The sequence below is a fragment of the Zosterops lateralis genome, assembly GCF_965231275.1.
Source record: "Zosterops lateralis genome assembly, chromosome: 9".
Classification (NCBI taxonomy): Eukaryota; Metazoa; Chordata; class Aves; order Passeriformes; family Zosteropidae; genus Zosterops; species Zosterops lateralis.
Genome location: NC_139769.1, coordinates 10,202,916 through 10,227,452, shown reverse-complemented (window position 1 = coordinate 10,227,452; position 24,537 = coordinate 10,202,916). Strand labels below are relative to the sequence as shown.

General features: G+C 45.4%; 1 protein-coding gene across 2 annotated transcripts in view; it reads left to right on the top strand.

Annotated features, from left to right (window-relative positions):
• Window positions 1-1,719: 1,719 nt before the first annotated feature.
• The window catches only part of RNF220 (ring finger protein 220), a 214,251-nt gene continuing 191,433 nt past the window's right edge, over window positions 1,720-24,537 (top strand). For both annotated transcript variants that reach the window (XM_083867362.1, XM_083867361.1), the window contains exon 1: window positions 1,720-2,434. In XM_083867362.1, coding sequence (XP_083723488.1) covers window positions 1,810-2,434 — 625 coding nt within the window. In that variant the 5' untranslated portion in view covers window positions 1,720-1,809. The remainder of the gene's footprint in view (window positions 2,435-24,537) is intronic.

The following is a 24,537-nucleotide window of genomic DNA, read 5'->3' as shown; positions in this document are numbered from 1 at the left end:
CAGTTTTCTGACCTCCAGATTTTGATCAGCCTCATGTGAAGCAGCAGAGCAAGTGTACCCAGGACTGCAGTGCTGACCAGGCTGCCCTTGGCATCCCTCACTCTTCCTCTCCCCCTCGCTTTCTGTGGCAAGAACTCAACGAGAAAGTTATTTAAAATTTGGAAGAGAGCAAATCCGTTAATGCGAGATACATAATCTGGTAATTTAGCAATGATGTCTGTAAGGATGAGTGCCAAATGAGGAAGCAGAGAGATGATGTCCACTCATCTTCACAATTCATAACAGTCAGTGGAGCGGCTGGGTACAGGATGGGAGAGAGGAAATGCTATCACTGAACTGCATTAAAGCCCCAGACTGGATTTCATACACTTTGTTAACCTAGGCTCCTTCATTCATGGAGTACAAAAGACACTCCATTAGGGAGACACTCTTTCACTAAGTTTTATTTGAGATGTTTGACCCTCTGGATTTAAGAGGCACAATTTGTAACAGCTTTTTATTATTATATGATTTTTCTGGCCCTTTGAGCTCCAGCGGCTAGTATATTGTTTCAAAGTTACAGTCCTTGTATTTTAAGCTGGGTTGTGGGGCCTGAATGGCAGGCGGCGGAAGCTTAAAAGAAAAGGCATGGGATTGATTGGGGGGAGAAAATAACAACACAAAAAGGCACTGCGAACTGGGGGAGATAGAGAAAGAAGGATTTTCCCTTCTTTCACCCTGGGAGGGGGGTTGTGGCTGGGTGGGTGGTTGCAGCCGACCTGGGAGGCTCAGGAAGATGCGAGGCAGAAATTTTGTTAACATTTTCCTCTAAATGTTAATGGCACATCCAGGGCAGTTTACAAATCTACTTAAGAGTGAGTGCATTAGGAACTAAAATTACTGATCCATCCTCTCTTGTCCCCGACCCGAAAGGCAGACGCTCGCAGAGATCAGATGGCAGAAACACCCATTATTATTTTAAGTATTGTCAGAGACGCCAAGCATTTTACTGGGAAGTCTCTTCTCCTTTGGCTCACAGGGACCGTGTGTGCACGCGTGGGTGTTTGTGTGTTACACACACGTACCCGGACACAGCCACATTCCTACATTCCAATGGTGTGTACGCATATGTATGATGGTATTGAATCCTGTGTGTTCAAGTACACATCTACCCATATGTACTGTGAGAGCAAGAGAAAATACCTGTCAGTTGTGTATGTCTCAAGCATGGTGTACAGTTATAACCCTGTGTGCTGTCTGACTTGGGTAACTGTGTACAATGTGTATTTTTATATTGGTTCTGCACCCCCAACCCCCAAGCAAATAGCAGGAGGTGTGTATGTGGGGGCTTTCTTAAGTTTATTGCGGTTGTATATACGTGCCACTTGCCATATAAAATTCCACTTATAATTTGGAGTTACTATGTTAATTTTAGACTGAACATTTTTTATTAGTGCATTATTAAATCTGCATGTTATTATGTTTGGTTTGCCTTTCATCCATCTGCACTGGATGATACCCTTTAACCTGGAGGGCCAGGGCTGACTCCACTAGTGTGTGAAGTTGTCTATTGATTTTCTTGAATGAGAACAGTGGTGCATCTCCGGCCAGTGGCTTGTAACACATGTGGCCACTCTGCTGCTGGAGCATCTGAGAGAAATGAGTGCAGAAACCTAATTGGTTGTGTTTTCTTTCCCTTTCTGTTTCCTTGCAGTGTTCGAAGGGTGATGATGCTCCAGTAATTTTCCCCGCTCCATTCCTAGGCATCGCTTTGCTTTCCTTCCGGGGAAGATTGTTCTGCTTGTGATCCTGCTGAGGAAAGAGACTCCGATGGACTTACACCGGGCAGCATTCAAGATGGAGAACTCACCCTATCTCCCCAACCCCCTGGCCTCCCCAGCACTGATGGTTCTCGCCTCCACTGCCGAAGCCAGCCGTGATGCTTCCATTCCCTGCCAGCAGCCGAGGCCTTTTGGGGTCCCTGTGTCAGCAGATAAGGACGTGCACATTCCCTTTACCAATGGCTCATATACTTTTGCCTCCATGTATCACCGCCAAGGCGGGGTGCCGGGAGCATTTGCGAACCGTGACTTTCCTCCATCCTTGCTTCACCTCCACCCTCAGTTTGCACCCCCCAACCTGGACTGCACCCCAATCAGTATGTTGAACCACAGCGGCGTTGGGGCCTTCCGCCCCTTTGCATCCACTGAAGACCGGGAGAGCTACCAGTCAGCCTTTACGCCGGCCAAGCGCCTGAAAAACTGCCATGACACTGACTCACCCCATCTGCGCTTCTCGGACACTGATGGGAAGGAGTATGAGTTTGGCACCCAGCTCCCCTCCAGCTCCCCTGGCTCCCTCAAAGTTGATGATACAGGGAAGAAGATATTTGCTGTTTCTGGCCTCATTTCTGACCGTGAGACCTCATCCAGTCCCGAAGACCGAAGTGACAGATGTAAGTACCTCTGTTGACTTGGTGATTCTTTAATTGTGCCGTGTTGAGATACGCAACAGGTGATTGCCCCACAGTGCTGTGGGACTGCTGGAGGCAGAGGCAAAGCAGCCTTTCTTACCTGCTGAGCTCAGCCATGCAATATTGCCTTGTTCTTCCAAAAGGATATTGACAGATTTTAAGGTGAGGTGCTCTTGAAGGAAACTCTCCTTCCAGCACATAGCTGGAGAGGTGATGTTGACCCTGCAGAAAGGTGTCTATGCACCAGTGTGAGGCTGGTACATGTATGTGTGGAAACAGGGATGCAGCTGGAATGCGTAGCCAGGAGCTTTCCCAAAGCATGCAGCAAGCATGTGCTCCCTGCTTCTTCAGGTGTTTCTTTCTGACCTTTTCTTCATGCACACCATTCTTGGAGCAAATGCATTACCGACCGTCACGATTCATGCCTCAGCTTAGGACAAAAGTACCTTTCCCCTCTGGTTAACTTAAGAATATTGTTGGCCACTGAGCTCCCTCTTTAAGACAAATACAAATTGTTTTTACAATTCAATAAGCTGTTGCATCATGTGCTTTCTCTGAGTGTTTCCCCCATTTTGGTGCCTGCTGAAAGGTGATGTGACCTTTTGCAGGCCACTGATTGGACTGAAGGAACCCAGTCCACTTGTTCATTACTGTAACTCTCTATTCCTCCATCACCTTGTCCCTTGTGGAGTTGCCTACACAGAGGAGCAGAGCTGTCCTTCATGAAGGGCAGGCTTCCAGGTTTGCAGAGTTGGGAGGTGACCTACATTGGGGAGTGGTCTGGGGGCAACAGAGCGTGGTACCCCAAGGAAGAGTGCTAAGTTATGATTAGAGTTTTCCTGTAAACCCAGACATGTAATCAAGGAGTGAGTGGTTTGCTTTTCACATGGGCTCCTTTGTTCTGTTGAATTTTATTATTGTTGTTGTTATTATTATTACTTTTTTTAAAAAAACAAAAACCCGCTGCACTGTTGCTTCCTCTCCCTTTCAGATGTGATTTTTCTTCTCCCCTTTATGATACCGAGGAGAGTAATAGAGACATTGTGGCTCTCTCTCCCCTGTCGGCGCTGCTTCCTCAGGCTGTCTCCTTGAATTAGGCACTGTGTTAACTTACCGGCGCTAAAAGACATCTGCCTAAACCCAGCGTACCTTTTCAATAAAAGTCATCATAAAATCACCCTGCCTTTTAAATCCATCGCTCTTTGGTTTTGAAATATGCTGCAAGTGTGTCTTTTATTGTCGGCGTTTGCAAGGGTAGGACAATTCCCACTGATGGCAGGAGCAGTGTATTTCTTGCAGTACCAGTGTGATCCCTTGTGTCTCTCCCCCCTCTCCTTCTGATCCACCCCCGACCGTGCTACTTTTTATGCTGTAAGCTCCTTTCATTGTTCAGCATCTCCTCTCTCTCCTTTTGGGTCTGTAGGGAAAGTGGCTGTAGGTAGGAGCACATGTGGATGTGTGGAAGCTGGTAATAATTATCCATGGGGGAGGCAGGTGAGATGGCAAGGCTTAGAGACATCTTTGTTGATGCTCTTTCCCTTATCGATATAACCTGGCTGGGAAAATGAAGCTTGCTGGAAAGAGTACTCCGAGAGATAGCGGCGGAGGAGAGGGTCCACTGCCTAAATGAATTTAGAGCGCATCAGCTGCTATGGATCTTGCTGGCAAAATCCTGTCAGATACCCCATTTAAAGAAGTAAATCTGTTAAATGAATTAGACCACATGGAGCACAGCTGCGGACAGACAGACGCAGCCACATCCATCGCCGTGCCTTGCCTTTGCCAAGAGCGTGTGCCGAACGCGGGTCCGCTCCTTCTGGGAGCAGACGGGGCTTTGCACAGACACAGGCAGGTTGACACCGAGTGCCAGTGCCACTGCCAGGGCCGTGGCAGGGGACTTGCCAGAGAAAGGAAGCAGAATAAAAACTTTGCAGGCAGCTTGGAAAACTTGGGCAGAAGTGGAAGGTGGTTCGTTGTATTGTTTTTGTTATCGTGTTATATTTCTTTAAGATGCTTTTCTGCATGGTAGAGCTGAGCAAATGCAACATCCTGATACTTCATTGACATTAAAATTTTTCTGTAACCAACAGGGTGATGTACAGTAAATATGTCTGTTGGCTCTGTATCATATTCCCATCACATATAAATACTGCACCATGGAAACTTCGCTCCATTAAGACGGCGAGTTTATTTGGTGTGTGTATACACATGTATGGGTGTGTTTGCTGGAGGCTGAGAGTGAGTTGTGGAGCTTTTAGAGGATCCTAATGGTCTTTGATGTTGGCCATCAGAAAAGAAAAACTTCTAAAGTGAAGAATTCAAGAGATCACAGGTTGCAGACAGAATGGTGATCTTCTTTTGGATTAGCATTCACAGATATATTTTTGAAGTTTCTGTAGAAATGTGTCCTTTAGGGGTTTGTTGTCTCTGAGAAGTTTTGTGGATTCCTTGTGTAACTGGTATATATAACCCTTTGTAAAAGCTGCCTACTTGTGCTCCTTATGGAGCAGATAGGTGGCTGTCGCTTCAAGGTAAAAATGTAATTAATTATGCTTTTCTACATCTGCAAGAAAAAATTGTAAAATTTTCTTAGATCAGCAACACCTTCCCATGTCTAATGGGTGCTTTTCAGGTTTGCAGAGCTTCACCGTTTCAGTGTGTTTTTCAGATTGCTGAAAGGGTTTGTGTTACATGGAAGCTGAATTACTATGATTGCCCTGCATGGTCTTCTGTTCCACTGCACAGGAGCCTTTTTTGAAAAGATCATTAAAACATTTGTTTCACCTTATAGCTTAAATGGTGATTTTCTAGAGAAACTACCCCCACTTTTCTTTTTTTCTAAAATAAAATGTAGTCACTGAGTTTTAATTTCCCTGAAAAATAGGTTTTTGCTTGGAAGACTTTTCGAGAAAACAAGGATCAAAATGAGATATTTGCATGTCAAGCAGCGTTTGGAAGGTGCTTATTTTGTCCTCTGCAGCATGGGAGGAAAGTCTCAGCCTGCTTTCACCAGTGGAAGAAATTTGCAGAATTTAGTAAAATTAATCGTGATATGTTCTGGTGTATTCCAAATTAGTACCTGGCCCCATAAGAGATGTGTTCATGCAGTAGAGGCTGCTCAGCCCTTTGCATAAACCTTTCCTTACTTTTAAAGCAGGATGATTCTTGGACCCATATCCTGTATCCCTCAAAGGGACAACATCTTTGAGGTACTTTTGGGTGGGACTGCACTCTTTTTTAATCAGCAAATTGGGCTGAGATGTCTGCATTTAGGTAAGTTGTCTCTTGCTGTAAAATGTGAGTATTCAGGACATCCAGTGCAATGGAGTATACAGGGAGCATGTGAAAAAGTGGAGCTTTTCCACAGATAGGCAGCCATACTGTGTACTGGATGGGCCCATTTCCTTAGGTGCTTACTGAGAAAAATAATGCCATTTGTTAGAGTTTAGGAGCTTCTTGTAAAGCATGTGTTAAAGGCACTGGAAGACATATTTTATGGGTTTGCTTTAATAAGCGTACAATAATTGAGATTCCTAGAGGGAGTGGAAATAAATGGCATGTTCCTTTCTGCAAAAGAGATCTATAGCCCTATTTTAAAATCAGGGTAAAAAAAGAAATATTCCTGGTTTTTTACTTCTAATAAAATCTGTCTCAGTGTTCTTCAATCATAGTATCCCGCTCCTGTGGCATTGCTTTCCCATAAAGTGACAGGCAGTGGTTGGTGCTGAAGCTGGGATCTCCTGGCAAAGAGCTGGACCTTGTTAGAGCAGAGACTTCTGCCATTCCTATGGGGCAGCCCACACCCCCAGCCTCGCTGGGACCACAGAAGATGGTTTCCCATTACTGCTGCTTGATCTCCATCACGTGTTGACTGTGACTGGTGGTGGAGCACAGACCAATGTGTGAAGGTGATCCTCTGTATCCTGGCCACTGATTCACTTTCCATCCTCTGGCCAGAGTCTGGCACTCCAAGTCTCAGTTTCCCTGCTCCTGCTGGTGGTCCTTGCCCTGCTCCTACTTTGCCCAGGGGATGAACATTTGAGTTGGGAATAGTCTGGGATCCTCACTCATCCCTTGGGTCTGCTGAATATAGTAGGAGTGATCATATTAACATTATTTTGATGATTATTATTTTTGATAATCATATTTCACCTTGGACATAGTTTGTGCTGCAACTGGTTTCTTTTCTGCAGGAGAAGTTGTGTGATGTATTTGTGAGCTCTTTGTTCTACTTTGGGGTTTTAAAGAACATCTCTAGCATGGAGTTAGTTTTCCTTTTGAAACAAGTGGTTTGTTATTGATCAAATGTAAATAGCACTTCAAGTGATGGACATCAGGACTATGATGACCGCAGCATGAATTCCTGAATAATGTGGTGCTTTGGAAATCAGATTGAGGGCTGTCCGTGCAGTCACCCACCCACTCAGACACGTGTTGGGATTTGTGTTATGACCTATGTAGAGAACTCTGTGTGTCTGTACATGTGCTGCTGGGAAGGTTTTATTTTTTGTGGTGGAACAATGGATTGGAGGGGGAATACACATGTCCACACGTCCATTGCTCACAGCTCTTCCCTCTGGGATGCACCATGTCCAAGGCTGGTAAAATTTGGGGTCTAAGGTGAAGGGATGCTTTGTTGCTAATCATAATCAGCCACGATCATAGGAAATTGCAAGCTTAATTTTGCTTGTGAAATAATGAAATAAATCGACTGGAATGTTTCTTTCTGTCATGCAATGCCCTGCATGATGTAGGAGTGAAGAAGCAACAGTGGAATTTTGGAAGGACTGGGCAGGCAGATGGGCAGTAGCAGGGATGACAGCCATGCATCTATCCCTGTTGCTCCACCAAATACACACCATCCTTGTGGAGCAAAGTCTCTGTATGAAGGTCTTGGAGCATACAGCAGTCACCTCTTTTTCCTGCTTTTCTGGCAACAACCTTCCCTCTCCCTCTGCACACTGTTGCCGAGACTCCTTTCCATGCTGTTCGGCTTAATTGTCTTGTCGGGATAAAGAAATGTTTGAACAGTTAAAAGTGGGGAAGGGCTGGATGGGAGCAGCCCCTGCCGGCTGCGGGGCCATCTGGCCTCCCTTGGATCTGCCGGTCTCCAGTTTATATTTCTCTTTCTGTTATTTGGGGCTATCTGGCGCACTTGGAATACCTAATCACCATGGTGAGAGGAGGGATAGGGCTGCCTCCCCCGGCCTCCTCTTCCCATCAATTGTCATGCAGAGCCCGGCCGGGCGCTGCTCCTCGCAGCCTTCATTTGCTGTCCTCGCCCGCTCTCGGCAGAAGGATGGCTTTTAATTGATCGTTTGAGGGGGAGGGCTGGGGCTGTTTTCTCCTCCAAAATGTTTCCCCGTGCAGCCGCTGCCACCCGGCCAGCCTTCATGTCATCCCTGCCATGCCAGAGATGCCTCGTGCCCTCTCCCTTTTTGGACTCCCCGGGATCTGCTGTAACCGCTGTCTTTGGAGTGCTGAGCAACACCGAAATGTTCTATTTATCCGTCTCCTGCTGGAGAGATGGGCACGGATGCAGTAAATATTTATTGCTCCTCTTTTGCCCTGTGTGCCTGAATGCTGGCAGGAGGGCACTTATTGTACGATTGCAGGGAAACCCCCCCACCCACCTTTACTCGGTATTTCCCATCAAAACCACGGCCCCCAAACCACTGGCCGAACCTTGCTTTTTTTTTCGAGAAGGAATGAATCACATTAAATCTTCAGCCCCATCGATCAGGCTCGACTGCTGTCAGAGGATTGCGGCAGGAGAAGTGCAGGCAGACTTGGCGGCTGCCGTGCAGTGCCGGGGACCGGGAATCCTGACCTCGGGCATGGCTTGGAGTCACGGTTTCCCCATCCCTAACGGGGAGCAGGGATACCTCCCTCACAGCAGAGCCTGCTGCTTTGATACCTTCTGACAGAAGACGCTAGGCAAGGGCAAAGTATTAGTATTATTAATATAGTACAGTTAGTAGAATATTATGAACTATTATAAATCATTACTACTAAACTACAGTTATTAAAGGAAATGACCAAAGTGCACTTTGCGAGCCAGGATCTCTGACAGTTAAAACATTGTTTTATTATTTTACTTGCTAACTTGCAAAATTGAAGAGTTAGCAACAGTTTCCTGGTTGATTGGTGGTGATTGCATAAGGAATTGGGAGAAGCAGGGGGGAAGGAGAACATTTCAGGAGGGAGAGAATAAGCATTAGTGCCTCTGTGATTTATTTATCTTCCCTTGATATTCTGAAGGTCTTGAAAGAAAGAGGCATACTCAGGCACGAGCCTAATCCTGCTCTGTAGGATTGAAAGTGTTCAAGGCAACAAGGTCTTAATGTTTCTGGAATTCCCCAATGAAAAAAATTGAACTGAAAGTGTTAGTGAATCGCTGCTGGTTGTTATTTGTTTGATATCATTTAGACAAGTCCCATTAAATGCTAGCAGCAGATTCATTTTTTTCTCTTTGTTTGCCTTCCAAGGAGTAGAAAACAGACATAATTATATTTTACGTGAGACTGTAAGATTTCCTCTCATCTCTTTTTTCTGGCTAATATCTGCAGCTATAAAATAAATTCTTTTTGTGCATACATGGTGCTAGACTGAGGTAAATAACTGTCATCTAAAATCTGTCTAACCTTAATCTGCATCAGGAGCACTATAGAGAACTGTACCCATTTGTATAATATTAAGCTTTATTTTATTATGGATTTCTAATGCAAATTCATAGTGGAAACAAAGTTGTTTCCTTTTAATACCATATTCCAAGAAAAGCAGCTATTGATAGCAAATTGTGTCAATTTTTATCCTGTGGCTCATGTCACTGGTGGTCTTCTATCATGTCAATGTGCTTGATAGCCTGTGAATGTTTCACCTCTCTTCTTCAGGGTAGAATAGCAGATTTGGGGACTTTCGAGGACATTTTTCAGCTATACAGAGCAATTGAAATTCTTCAGAAATAATGGATTTCTATTTGGGAAATTTAATATAGGATCGGATTCCTGTACAGCATCCTCTGAAAAAGGGCATGTGCACCTTTACCTATACATGTAAGCTGTATATGTGTCTTCTCTCTTTTCATGCAACATCACTGTTTGTCTGCTTGGCTTTGCTGGCCTGAGTGTAGAAACTCATGGGTGACAGACATTTGGGACAAATTCATCACCCTGAATTCAGATTTTTTTACAACTGAATTATTTTCCTATTGTTGGTTGGGTTTTGGGTATTTGCTGGCCAGATTGACCCAGCCTTCAAGTTAATGAAAGCTCTGGCTGAAAAAGTACTGCTGGGTTTAGTACTATCTGTATCTGTCCATTTCGTCTTTGTTCTATCTTTTAAAAACATGAGGGTGGCTGTGATAATCTGGGAGTTCTTCTCAGCCATCACTTTCTCCTCTCCTTTGACCATTTGCTGGCATCTTGAATTGCAGCAGTGGCCTGAGCAACAGAAGAGGGGGAAAAACAATGTTGGGGAGGAGCAAAGAAAGGAGAGATTTATTGTCCTAAATGCAGATAACGTGGGAGGGAGTCCTGCTGAAAGCAAAACTGCTTGTGGAGTTTAGGTGTGGGACACTTCCATCATATTTTTCCTCACTTGGGACATAGTTTCTAATCAATATTTCTCTAAAACCTTCCTTTTTTGTTAACTTCAGGCTGAGAACAGCTTTCTCACTGAACTGCAGAGGCAGAATGTGTTTTGTGCTTTTTCTTGTGAATCCTGGGCTGTTCTGCAGTGGGAAAAGGAAGGCACCGAGTGTCTCTGGATACTCCTAAAAGGAAGAGCTGGAAACTGTGTCCTTGGAATTGTCAGCAGCACTGATTCCTAAGAACTGTATCTCACCAGAGTAACCATATTAAATTTTCGATTTAGAAGGACCCAAGAGCTTTTGCACATGAGCTTTTCTCTGGTGCAATCCTTCAGTGTTACCTGGGCTTTCTAGATGTGCAGTGCAACAGTCCTGGACAGGATGAGGCTGCCAGGGCACACCCAGCTGCAGCTGCTGGGCCAGCTAGCACAGCTGGCTCCCCAAGCAAGGGCTTGTTCTTTGGGAGGCAGGTGAATGTTTCCTGGCACCTGTATGAAAACTAAATCAGAAAGGACTTGGAAAGAGCAGTTTGGGTGAAGACCTCCTGTGACAGCCTCCCCAAAAGCAATGATTTTGTAAGCAGAGCAACAAGTAAAAGGGCACTGCCCTGAAGGACCCATTTCTTTCTACTGGGATTTTTGGGACTTTGATTTAAATTAAGGTATTTTTAATTAAAAAGGACTCAACCTTTTCATCTGATATTTATATTGTTTCCCTGCACTTTAGGAAACAACTTGTAAAGCCATTTAGAATGTGAAATTGTCTGTCCTGTAGCATCCCTTGCTATCAGGAAGCATAGGATAATCATCCCTCATTGCAGAGAACCTGCTTTGGCAGCTGTGCAGGGATGGGAAGAGACCTGGTACCAGATCACAGCTCTGTCTTGTTCTCCAACCTGGCTTTCAATATTGAAGATTTCTTTAAGAGTCAGTCTTGTTCAGTGGGATGCTCCACAAGATTCCCTACCAGAAGCCCCACACAAGCTCCAGTGTTGCTTGGGAGATGATGTGAGGATGTTTGTGAGTGAGACAGGAGGAGGCTGAATGGCACCCGGAGTGCTAAGCCTCTGGATGGGTGAGCGAAAGCCTTATCAGGGTGGCCTGGCCGTGCTACAGCAGAGCTGCCCCACACCCAGCCCAACCTTTGGCCCATGCAGGCTGGAGGGAACCTTGTTTGCAGTGTGGGGAATCTCTCAAGGGCCATCTCACGATGGCTGTGGATGGGTGGAAATCCTGGGAGTTGGATATCAGTGCAGGTCAGAGGGATCCAAACTCTGCAGCACCATTGAGGGGGCTACAGAAGCTCGCTTCCTTCCCTTGTTTATTATTCTGTTTGCAAACCAGCCTTACTTCATATTTCCAGCACTATAGGTAGGAGAGATGCCTCTAGCATAGTCCTTAACCAGGGTGACAGATTTTACCTCTTGAGCACTGGTCTTCAGCCTCCCTGAGGAGGCAGCTTGACCACTGACACGTTTTTTTTTGCTGGGGAGATGAAGGAGCAATCAGTGACCTGGATAACCCTGTGCTGAAAAAGAGCAGAGGAACTTAATGGTTACAATCAAAAAGTTGCCAGCCTGAGTGGATTCATACATCAGGAGGTGCCCCTTAGACAAGAAAAGGGGAGAATGGGCAGTCATACTCTTACAACCCTGCTTCTTTGCCCTCAGATTTGCACTTTTCTCAGCATGCAGCCTGTACAGGACAGCTGGCATTGCTCCTGTCAGCTCTGCTCCTCAGGACTGGTTGCTGCCGTCTGTGCTGCTCCTTCCTTTCTGCATATTTAGGTTTGTGCACAGAAGTGTTGCTCTCAAAGAGCTGTTTTGATTACGGAAGGGGGGAGGTGATGGGCACCCTGCCTTCACTCAAGATTTGGGGTTAACGTGTTCAGGGAAGCTGTGCTGAAGGTGCTGGGACATTCAGTAGTGCGGGAAGCAGGGTATCTGCAGACAAGAAATACAATGTCAGCAAGAGGTGTTAGAGAGACTGTGAAGTAGAAAAATGCTACAAGTTATTTCTGTCTTAATTTGGCCAGTGTGTTGTGTCCAGTCCCACATTTGGTCCAGGACTGAAATAAGTATGATGATATTTGGATCAGGATTAGGATATACTGGAAAAAGTAAGCTATGAAAGTCTGCAGATCTCTGTCTCCATTAGCCAGAAGTAATGTTCCCACCATCTCGTTATTTTCCCCTCTTAAAATGAAAACAATGCGTTAACTGTGGAAACAGGGGAGGATTGTATTAGAGCAAGACAGAGCTGGGCAGAGAGAACTTGCATTGGCCTTGCTTGCGTGTAACAGAGATGTTGTGGGTGTAGGAGCCTGGGGAAGCTGTGTATGCTGTGGTCCAGATCAGCCCCCAGGTTTGTGACACATCTCAAGAAAGAAAGAGATTTAAACTAAAAAAAAAAATAAAAGCTTTGCCTTTCATCATCTCTTTGGGAACACTGTGAGGACCCAATGTGCATCTCCCACCTGGGCACCCACCCCAGGGTTTGGGCACATGCTGGTAAAGGCTGGGGAAGGTTATGATGTCAATGAGAAACATCTGTGCGTGTGTGTTCTCCCAGATGTTGCCAGTTGTGTCTGGGTTGTTAGCTGCACCTGGGCAAAGAAGAAAAGGAAACCCCCGGGTGGTGTGATGGATTTTGCAGAGCCTGGGAGGAGAAAGCAGTTAGACAGCACTTGCTGATAGTGTCTCTGCTATGTACTCAGGTGGCTCACTGACATTTGGGTGATCCAGGACCCACATTTTTCTACATCTAAGCAAATGTGTCATCAACTCGTCACATACCAATTCTTGTGTTGCTCGTTTCTGTCTTGACTGGTGGGGGGATATTGAGGATGGAGGACACAGTTATTGGCAGAGCTGAGAGTGCCTAATCCTCACAGCCATGCGGAGCAGGAAGAGGGAAGGGCTGCCTGGGCAAAGCCCTGAGCATAGGTTCTGCTTCTGCTGTGGAGTCTATTGACCTTGGACAAGCAGAGTAATTTCTCATTGTCTGTCTCTAAAGCAAGGATTATGATATTCTCCAGCTGAGCGTGGTTGTGGTCATGTTTTGTAGGGCCCAGATCCTTGAGCACTGGTCATAACTGTGGTGCCTGGATTGAAAAGGCTGTGTAGGGGGAGGGATGGAGGCTTGTTTAATAAACATGACAAATGGGATTTTTTTTCTGAGGAAACAGTTGCCAAATTTTTTTTTTTTTTTTTAATGAAACTTGGATGTACAGCTGAAAGCAGTGGCTAGGAATGGTAGAGAAAGAATTCAGGGTAAAAATTTGGAGTAAGGTAGATAAAAGTGAGAGATAAAAGAAATAATGCAGGGAAGGATGAGTAATCAACATTCTTGGAGTGAAGCGCAAGCTCTGGCTTCCTTCCTGAGCAGTAAAATAAAATTTAAAAAAAAGTCTTTAGAACAACAAAACTCTGGACGCGCTGGTTTCCTTCCTGACAGGCCCAGCCTGGTGGTGTTTCGATGAGTCCTCATTGGCAACCAGGGCTGATCTAAAGGCCAAAGGCAGAAAGATGGGGGGGAAGGGAGAGGGATTTAACTCTTTGAGCTCTGCTGGAAAAACAGAGATCTCCTGCTTTGTGCAGGTTCCTTTTGCCATTGCTGGAGTACAAACAGTGTTCAGAGGTCTGAGAGGTGGTGCGGTAACAGGGTGAGGGTACATCTACCCAGGTGCTTGGTCATAGTCAGATTTTACAAAACAAAAGTGAATAATTTTAATCCTTGTGGACAAAATTCCTAAGTGTGTGAGTGGTACAATATGATGTAACAGCACCAGTGAACAACAGGGGACTGGCGACTCTGCTGTTGCCATCTCAAGGATGCTCAGTTTACTTGTGGCACTCAGTTTATAGTAAAGTGCAGTCCCTTTTGTCAGCACATTTCCTGGCTGGGAAGGAGCTGCTGGGTGCAGGAGAGCCTGTTGTGCTCCAGACACTCTGGGCAGCTTGCAGGGAGCTGGGAGAATGGGAGGGCAGGCTGTGTGTGTGCTAGACAGGTTGAATGGCTAGGGCAGAGCTTGTTTTGCAGCTAACTCTCTGAGCCTTGCCGCTCTCTGCAGGGTTCCCCTCTCTGAAAGGTCGAAGCTACTTCTTAATTCTCAGCAGCTGACAAAATATTTATTTTCAGGTACTTAAAATATTATAATTTGAAGTGGAGTCCAGCCCCTGGCTGGAGCTGAGCTTTTGTACTAACAGCTTCAGTGAAATGCCTTTTTCCTCCTACAACTTGCCAACAAATGCTTGGAAAATAATTGTGGGACAGTCATCCTTTTAGTGAGCAGATCAAGAAGATTTGAGACTTGCCAGAGACTTTCAAAGGACAGGCCAAAGGTTCAAGTTGTTGCCAGTTCTATTTGTCTTAGCCTTTATACTTACTTTTGTGCCATTAATTTCATCAAATGTCTGTGGGTAAAAGGCACCCAGCAGGCTGCTGCTTTCGCTGAGCTCTCTGGGTGTACTTGGACACCTCTTGGGAAATAAGCCCACCTTTTTGTCTAGGGAGAGAGATTAATTCCACCACAGCTGTAGCAGAAAGAGGCTTACCCACTAACCTGACACAGAGACAGCTGAGCTTGGGGGGGCAGGACCCTGCTGTCTTCTCTGCAGCCTTTTTTAACTGGTTGTTGCAGAGACACATGAATATGGATGCACATATGAATGATGCTACCTCAGTGGTTCTGTACCTACAGCACTTATAGAGACCCACAGAAATAAAATTCCACACTTGGATTTTCTGGAAGTTACTGAAATGAGGGCTCAGCAAGAAGGAAAAGTGAACAGAGGCCAGGCAGAAGGGACCTCAGTGTCCTGTGTCTCGTTCCTGGTCCTGCTATTGGGTCCTTAGGATGATTATCTATGTTTTTGGGCTGCTGGCATGCCGTTCTGTTGATTTTGGTAGGCAGGGCATCACTGTTGAGCTCTTTGCAAGGGCTGTTCTTGCTAGATTAACAACTCTATTGGCACTGTCCTCTCCTGGGGGCCGTGCAACAAAAAAAAGCAGAGAGAAGGCTGTTTTCTCAGCAGGGTCCCTGCAGGCAGAGCTTCCCTGCCCTTCTCTTGTGCTCTTGTGTTGCAAACCTCTTTCCTTGGTGCTCCCATCGCTGCCTGCATCCTGACAGCTGCTTTCCTACCCTTTCTGCCCCAGTGCAGACGGCCAAGCACATTAATTTTTCGGCAGAAGTGTTGTAATAATTAGGCAGCTCGTCAGAGGGTTTAGCAGTACTTAACCAGATGTGAGAAGACTCTTCCCATGGTCCCTGCTCTCTCGCTGGGCTCCAGCCAGCTGCCTTTTCCCGCCTGCTCAGGTTACCTAGAAAGGGCTGTAGGAGATCTCCCGGCTGCCCGGGCTCCTCTTGCCTCTCTTCTTATGTTAAACACTCATTTGTAAAGGAGAAAGAGAGAGGGTGGAAATCTTCGGGCTGTTTGGGAGAAGAGGAGCAAAGAATTAAAATCCAAGCACCTGCAGTGCTTGGATTTGAGACTTCCACCATTAACTCTTCCCAGGGCAACATCCCCGAGGCTTGTGGCCCTTCTTTTGGTGGCAGCCAGGGACACACGGTGGGATGCAAGGGCTGGAGTGGATGGTGCTGCTATCTGGGGCTCTAGGCAGCTCCTTGTTATATATAATCTCCATCAAGTTTTATGTATATGTAAATATAATATCTCTTTATACATGTGAAAAAAATCCCATATCCCCTGCCTCAGTTTCCCTCCCTGCCCTGTAGGGACAATGCTATTTCTCTGCACTCTGTGCTGTATAACCATTTATACACAAGGCAGTAGTATTACCACTAACGTGGTTTTAAAACTAGGTTGTAGTAAACTGTATTGTCTGCCTAATCCATATTAATGGGAAAAACTGCTGCAGACAGGATATTGGCCTGGATGGCCCTTGGATTAAGTCATTCTGACAATTGTTACATTTCTATGGTAAAGTTTTATAAATGCACACTGACACCATACATTATGCTTAAGAAAATCTATATACAACCTATAGGTTTCTGGTTATAAAGAGAAAAAAATGTATTAAATCGGCAAGACCAAGGGAGCAGACAAGATATAAAAATGATACTGTATTATGCTGGAACTTATTGAAAATCCCAGTGCATCTTTTTTATGTAAATGGTAAATTCTTTTCTATGTTCTCAATATGTTTCTTAATGTGTGTCACGTACCAGAATAGTAGCATGAACACAGTTGCAAATACGGTGTGTGTTTTATTGTGAGTATTATACTGCATAGCAGAGTGAGGGTGTTGAATGCTGCAGTCAGTTATATACAGCTGTAAATGGGAGCTACCTGCTGTTCTGTATACAGCCAGCTGCATATTTATTAGTAAATACCAGTCTAGGTAAGAGAAAAATAAAACAGGAAGTTGTATTAAAGACTTCAAGGCTTAAAACTAGTTCGTGCAAAGCTCCTGGGATCCCACTGTAGGGAATGGTCCAGCATTTTCCAGCATTAAGTCTTTTCCATTTGATTTTTCTAGCTCTGTGAATTTGAAAGCCTCTTCTGAACTCCCCTTGCTCATCAGTTTGTGGAATAATTCATCAGCGTTTCAAAGCAGGGTAAAGATTGGGTTTGGGGCTGGAGAAATTAAGGGCTGGCTCCTTCCCTGGTGTAGCTCCTGCTGAACATATTGGAATCATGGAGTTACAGAATCACTTAGGTTGGAAAAGACCTTTGAGATCATCGAGTCCAACAATTTACTCAGCAGTGTCAAATCCACCTCTAAAGTATGTGCCACATCTCAGTATGCTTTACATGCAGGGGTCAGAGCTGCCCTGATGGGTGAAGCTCCGAGGACCGGTGGCTCCGGGCCCACGCGGGGCACACGTGTCACACACGTGTGTGAATGTCACACGCAGAGCACAGGTGGCCAGTGCCCACAGCAGGAAGGCTGGGATGCGAGGGAAAAGCAAACCACAGATTTTCTGGCGTGCCTGTGGGCTTTCTGACTGATGGGCACATCTCCAGAGAAAAGTATCAGGTCTGAGCATGGATCCCAAACGAGCAGTGGCTCTGAAATACCCGAGTGTTTGACCTAGAGGGAGCTCTCTTACATGAAGAACGAGACTTGGCACTGCCTGCCCGAACAGCTTTTAGCGTCTGTGTTTTCAGCAAACTTCTGCTTCCTGTATTCTGAGCTCACACTCCCAGATACTGTGTTTCCCTGAGTGATGCACGGGGGGTTGGAGAAGTCCTGTGTGTAACTCCTCCCCATCTCTGCAGGGGCCAGAGCCAAGAGTTCTTCAGAGTTTCTTCTTGTGGAAGTTGAATGGAGATTTCTTCTGGCAACAGAAGCTGCTTCTAATTTTCCTTCTCCCAGCAGCACCATCACACCTCATAGATAAGTCATAGCTCTTGGGGTGTCAGGCACCTGCTCCCTGCTCTGATGGAAGGAAGAAGGGCTCCTTGGTGAGGAAGAGTCTTTTGTTGGCAGCCTGAATCCAGTAACTGGAGATACATCACAGCCCAAAGTGGCTCAGTTTTTCCCTTTGGGTCTCTGCTTTTAAATGGCTTCATATCCCCTCACTTTCCTCGGGGTAGGTTCATCTGCCTGAATACAAATCCATGATGTTTTGGATTTAGATGAACTGGTATTTCCTTCCCTGGAAGCTGGGAGATGCTGGAGGTAATACAGATGGATGATGCCAGGGTGCTTCCCCCATGCACAGCCAGATCTGGCTCTGATCAGTTGCAAGTCCTTGAAATCCCACCAGTCCTGCTCCCAGTGGGTGGGAGAGCTCCAAACTCCAAGAGAGCCTGTTGCTGAACACTGCAAAACATCAGTGAGGGGCATGATTGAGCTGACAGGGAGCTCACAGCCTGCTGTACCCACTGCAGCAGGATAAAGGGGACGTGGCTCTCCAGAGGCAGCAGGTCTGCACCTCCAGGCCACCCACTGACTTAACTGAGTGAAAGAGAAACTTGCTGAAGTGCTGGGGCAGAGGTCTTAGAGAGCCCACAGTGCCTGACAACTCTTTAAAAAAGAGGACTGAATAAAAGCAGGATGGTGCCATTCTTTCCTGTGTCCAGAAAGCTGCAATCTGGGAATGGGGGGCCCAAAAGAACAGCTTCATGGTGCAAGGGTCAAGCTGGAGGGATTGAAAGTGGTGATGCTGCCCCATTCCTCCATCCCATTCCCGAGCAGTCCAGGTCCCAATGAGGCTGGGCCTCATCCCAATGAGGATGAACCTTTCCAATACCTGGCTTGTGATCCTTCTGCAGCCCCACTGTCTGGTGTCTGGGCTGCTTTAAAAGAGAGTTGCAAAGAAGTGAATGTGGGAGGGAAATTAAGGACAGATGGGGTGATGTAGCACCATTTTTCTGTGAGTGCTTTTCTCTCTCTCTCTCTTTTTTTTTTTTTTTTTTTTTTTTTTTTTTTTTTTTTTTTTTTTTTTTGTTCTGTTGAACAAAGGAGTTTGGGGAAGGAAAGGGTGTGTGTGAGGGTAGGGAGCTGAATGGGGAAGGTGGCTGAAGGGAAGAAATTGAAAACTAAACCACCTTTTATATCTAATTTTTAAAGAAAGGTTTTGCACTAATGTTTTGTGGGCTTTCAGCTTGTAGTCTGGTCTGTGTTTTTCCTAGAGAAGGCAAGAAGTGTGAGCAGCAGGGGCAGGAGAAGTTACTTTGGTTCATACCCCCCAATTTGACTTGAAAAATGCCAGAAGAAAGTGAGTAGGATTAGAATAAGCACCTTTCTTGGGAATGACTTCTTGTCCCTGTGTCTCAGATGATGGCCATTCCTTCCCCATCTTGCTGTCTTTGCTTTACTAGCCAGCAAACTATACCTGAGCCTCCATGGTGCCCTTCTCAGAGCTGGCACTAGGAGATTATGGGAAGCTGTTACTTGCAAGGCTATCTGCCTTGGACCTCTAGCAAGATTAGGGGATGCTGCAGAAGAGTGAGCCAGGTGAGTCAGCACAGCCAGCTTTGGGATCTCCGCAAATGTGTTTGCATGTCAGGAGTGCCCAGGCCCCTCTCCATCCCATTTCTGCCTTCAACAGGAGGAAGCCACTCAGTTGAGTACAACTCCCACAAATTTCAGCTTTTTAAACCCAGCCCTCAGAAATCCTGAAGTAGCAGCTGTTATAGAGATAAAAACTCTTTCAAGAGCCTTGGTGAAATGCCTGAGGTACCCACTATGGATGTCCTCACACAGCAGAAACACTTCATCTTCTCTTCCTTTCTCCCTTGTGGTCATAGGTTCATGGCCCAGCTGGGTTGTTTGAGGGCCTGGCTAGAGCAGTCTTTTTATTCTGCATCTAAATTTCTTGAGAGTGAGTTCACTGTAGGTCTCTGTGCTTAGCTCAATACAAGCAACTCTCCTTATGTGTTTCACCTTGTACAGAAAGTCAGTTTTATGTTTACGAGCTCCAGGGCAGGTGGGTGGCTCTTTTGGGAGTAGAGCAGGTCCTGTGTCCTGTGCAGAGTGATACAGAGATGGCTTTAGGAGTGCTGGTTTCTCATCAGTAGTTCCCAGCAGTCGCCAGCTGTTTGGAATTAAATGCTTTGGCTCCTGAGAAATTTGTGGGAATCCCAAAGGATTAAAAAGACCTGGTCAGAAAACATCCTGGGACTTGGGTACCTCAAAGTAAGTACTGAGGATCCTGCACATACCTGGTCTGTGTGTTCCTACTAAAAGCATACCTCCAAATGTGGGGCCAGGTAGGGGATGCTGAGTGTGTCCTGAACGTGCAGAGAAAGGTGAGCAGAAGAACAGCTGTTTTCTCCCTTTGGGTCCAGTCTGACTTGGAGCAGGCAGTGGAGCAGCAGGGGTGATGCTCCACTGCACAGTGAAGAAACAAGGATACTGCCAGCTATTGCCCACTACCTGGTGGCCCCTTTGGGCCCTTTTATGATACCCAGTATGCAAGAAGAGGACCAGAGCATCCTCAGCAAATGATTTTGAATGATTTTGACTGACAAACTTAAGGCTTAATGTAAACAAGGACAGCACTTTAAAAATAAATCTTTCCCCTGATGCCCTGAGATACATCCAGGTAGGGTGTGCTCCCTTCTGGCTTAATGCTTCAGTTTAAACGATAATTTTGTCTAAAGCCACCCTTCTGTAGTAGCTCATGATTAGCAATTAAAACATAAAAAATATTTCCATCGAGTGACTCCTAAATAAATGCTTGTCACTGCTGATCAGAGTTGGTTTATTTCCATGTGTGTTTTTCTTCCTTCTTTTTTTGTATAACTTACAGCCCTGTAAATGCTCAGCAGCTGTTAATATGATTCTGTCGATACGTTTACCATGGTGATTTGGCTATATTTGGCGAGCGTGTGAAGAAATCACTCACCGGTTAGAAGAAGGAAAGACAAGCTGTCGATATCAAGAGAGAAATGCTAATAACCCCGGTGACAAATCATTCCTGGGAATCTCAAAGGGTTAAAAAAAAAGCAGCAGCTCTTCCCGGAGAGAGGGGCCTTGGCGAGTGAAGGTGACTCATCCGGAGCTGCAGACACCAGCTGTCATCTCCAGCTCCTCCTGTGCTTAATCACTTCACTTTTCTAAAGAAATATTTTGTTTTAATTCAAACAGACCCGGGCTTGTTTGTCTTTTATGAATTATTTACTGGTGAGGAGAACCTCTTGAGGTATCCATCTTCACTCAGAAATAAGTGGACTCTGAGAGCCTGCTGAAGCACTTTAAAGCACACAGTCCCCTCCGTCATGAGCCATTCTTTTTTTTTTTTTTTAACAACCACTTAAAATCAAGAATAAACCCTAGAAAGTCAGCTCTGGGCTTTGGACTATACTGGAGAAAATGCACACGGACTTTGGCCTCATCTGGTTGCTGTTTGAAAGGCAATACTGCCCATAGGTGTGGGGTGGTGTTGCTCCAAGTGACTCCTGGGACTGCCACCAGTTTCCCAGCGTGGAGGTGGAGATCTGCCTCCCATACCTGATTTGCTTCCAGATGCATTCCCATAGGAATTATGAACACAGTGTGCATAGAGCAAGTGGATGAAGGAGCCTGTGTGTGCCCCTGACCCCTGTCTGGGCATTTACACTCTTCAGCTTTGGGAGATGTTTCTGTTGCTTAATAAACCCACAGCCAAATTCAACCTGGCTGTTCCTGACTTCAGCTCTTTGCACATTTATAGCTCTTCTAGTGGAAAGAGAAGCTTGTATGATATTTTGCAGTCCCAAAAGGTCTGATCTAGCAGCCATGGAAGTAAATAAACGTAAAAATTTGCACTGACTGGACTGGGCATCAGATTAGTCCCTAAATGTTAGTTGATCTGCTTTGGGGTTATGACAGACAAATATTTCCCCAAGGTTACTGCTACAGGAATAATCGATCTACCTGTCTTGGATATGTCTGGGCTGCCTATCATCACTGTAGTGTCTAAGTGAGTGTTACCTCCCAAGAAGTCTGTGCCTGACCAAATAAGTTGCCTTTTCTTTGTGTGGTTTGAGACCAGAGAGTGCAGTTTTCAGTATTTAAGATCATTGCTATTTGGCATTTACCTGTTCCACAGGATATTGGTATTTGACTGCAATATCCTTATTACCCATGTCTTAAATTTATTTTAAATTTCTGATTTTAAATTCATTTTCCCCTAAATAAATAACATGATCTGTAAATAAATTACTTGATCTTGAAAACAATTTAGACAGACAGAGTGTCTTGAGTGTGATTTAGCTTGAGTGGTGTAAGTCGCATGCTTATACAAGCTTCAAAATGACAGGAAAGATAATCCCATCAGGCAGCCTTTAAAACAGAACAAGCCTGGAGAGGGTTTTTCTTGTATACAATTACACTTAGAGACACAGGATGAGAAGGGATTCAGGACCTGGGGAGGCTGAAAGAGGCAGCTGGTTGTGTCCTCGGCACTTATTTGCACTAAGGTCCCTCATGCAAGCCTCCACAGCCTGTGGAAGCTGGAAGGGAGATGAGCACATGGAAAGTAGCTCATACCTGCATGGGTTTGGTTTTGCACCGATGCCAGCTGCAGTGCTGATGTATTGCAGACCTGGGAATGCCACAGGCATGTGCTGCAGTCTTTTCTCCATCCCATAGGTTATGTGCAATGGGGCATATTTTAGCCTCATTTCAGGGCTGCTCTTGTGTGAGCCAGAAGCCTGCAGCCTGCCAGCTGCCCCTGAGCACAAGAGACAAAAGTTCCTGAAAGTCTCCTTTGTGCCCCATTTCTGTTTGGAGAATGGGAACATCTCCTGGAGAATATGACACATGAAAGCAATGCTCTTCTCAAAGTCAACAATATATTTGCTTTTGATTCCTCCTTTTTTTTTTTTTTTTTTTTTTTTTTTTTTTTTTTTTTTTAAATTTTATTTTATTTTCCTTGCAGAAGACCCTTTAAGCAACACTTTTTTAAGGGGCACTTTTGACACCCAGACCTCTCCTTCCTGCCTCCATCCACCTCCTCCTCCCTTCAGCCCACACAATCTGCCGGATTCCCTTGCTGCTCCCTTCCTGCTGCAAAGATAAGACATTTGGAGTGAGAAGTTTGTGTCATACTCATTAGTTATGTGTAAGTTAGCAGAACTTTTGGGGGATTTTTGCCACTTCTGATGAACTGTGGGATCCCACTGTTTACAAAGCAGCATCTGGTAGAAGGCACGAGATAAAATAACTGAGGTTCATTTCCGAGTCAGTTTCTTGCCTCTTTTGTGTGAAAAGTTCCCGACTCCATGTTGATTTTCTTGAGATCATGTTTATTTAAATCAGGATAATAATCTTCCAAATATACCCTAAAATTATATAGCCATATAAATCCTGTCATAATATATTCAGTAAAACTGTCAGGTGATCATTCTTAATGTAAAATGAGACCTTTTCATTTTCATCCAGTCAGTTAGCACTAAATTAACTCCTTGGAGCAAGCTCAGAGTCATTCATTTGAGCAAATACCCCAGTTATTTACTGAATATACAGAATTGCTGTCTATCTTGGGGCTGGGAGCAAGGGACTCGTGTCCATATCCCAGCTCTGGCACCAATCAGTCAAGAGGCTTGAAAACTTCAATAATACCCACAAAAACATTCATTTTGTTTCTAATCTCAGTGCAGCCATGAGATGATTCCCAATGACAGGTTCAAGCTGTGAGCTAGGCTGCAAGCTGGACTCCCAACAGCCTGGGAGCAGGAATTGCCCCAGGCTGACTCAAGTACTTGAGGATGTGGCAGGAACTGTGTCTTGCCCCTGCAGCTGAGGATGCTCTGCCAGTGGGCTCCTCAGAAGTGGATTCTGACACCCCAGGTCTGTTCTCCTGGGTCACTTCACCTCAGAGCATCTGTTCTGAATGGTTATTTTTCCCCAAATATTTGGGGTCCAAATAGGTCAGGTCTTTTAAACTTCCAGTCAGGAGCTGGTCTGGACACATCAGGACCTCTGTCTCCTCCTCTTGGGATGGAAAGCTGCCAGCAGGTGTGGAAGAGATTTGCTGTGGGATTTACCATGCATGGCTGTTTGGAAGAAGCATTCAGACTGATGGTGGAGTCCCAGAAGGGCTGTGGCTGACATAAAGGCCTTCAAAGAGCTTCTGCTCATACTTCAGTAGGATGGGTTTGAGGTGTTATAGCTTCCTTTCAGTCCTCAGAAAGGCGAGTTCCCCTTCTCATCCCCCCTCTGGCTGCCGGGCCAGCAGGGAGCATGAAAGGTCACCAGAAGCCTGTCCCAGAGCCTGCCACAAAACAAGTTGGAAATTGAGGTTCTCCCTGCAAGAGAGGACTCGAATATCTTATCAGCATACTCTGTTTAGATGTCTAGTCTCATGATGGAGCAGGAGGGAGAGATGAGCTTCTTTCCTTGCATTCTTGAGCAGACAGTGGAAGTATCTCGAGAGATGTGCTGGCATCCAGCCCACAGCCTGGAAAGTACAGACTCAGCCAGGTTCAGAGAAGCACCTTCCTTCTCTTGGACCTAAGGAAAGAGCCTTATTTGCAGCCCTGTATTCAGCTTGCCAAACACAAAAGCCAAATAAAAACAAACGAATCGATGAATCAAATCCTGACTGTCCGGAACCGGGCTGCCAGGAGACACACTCATCCTGCTCTTCAGGGAGATCAAATTCACTACACAGATCAAAGAAAGAAGAGGAAAAGCTCTTCAAAAGTCAGGAAACAAAATCTCCTCAGCCTTCCTTTAAAGAAGGAAAGTTACTGGACTGCAGCCTAAAAGATCCAGAGGAGAAAACATCAAAGGGAAGCTCTTAGTCACATGTGGCTCTGTGAAAGGTGAGGTCTGCCAGGTACTAGATGTCCAGTTTGAACTGGCAAACTTCAGCTCCCAAAGAGCAGTCTCTTATCCTGCCTGCAGGAGATCTACATCCCCTTTTCCTAGAAAAAATAAGAATATTAGAGTAAGGGAAAAAAGAAATTAAAAGGCTTGCCGGGTTTATTCATAAGTTCTTGGTAGTCTTGCAGAAAATGAAGGGCTGTTCACTTTCTTACTTCTTGATGCCCATTTCACCTGTAGCCAACCTAAAACAAAGGTGGTGAGGATGG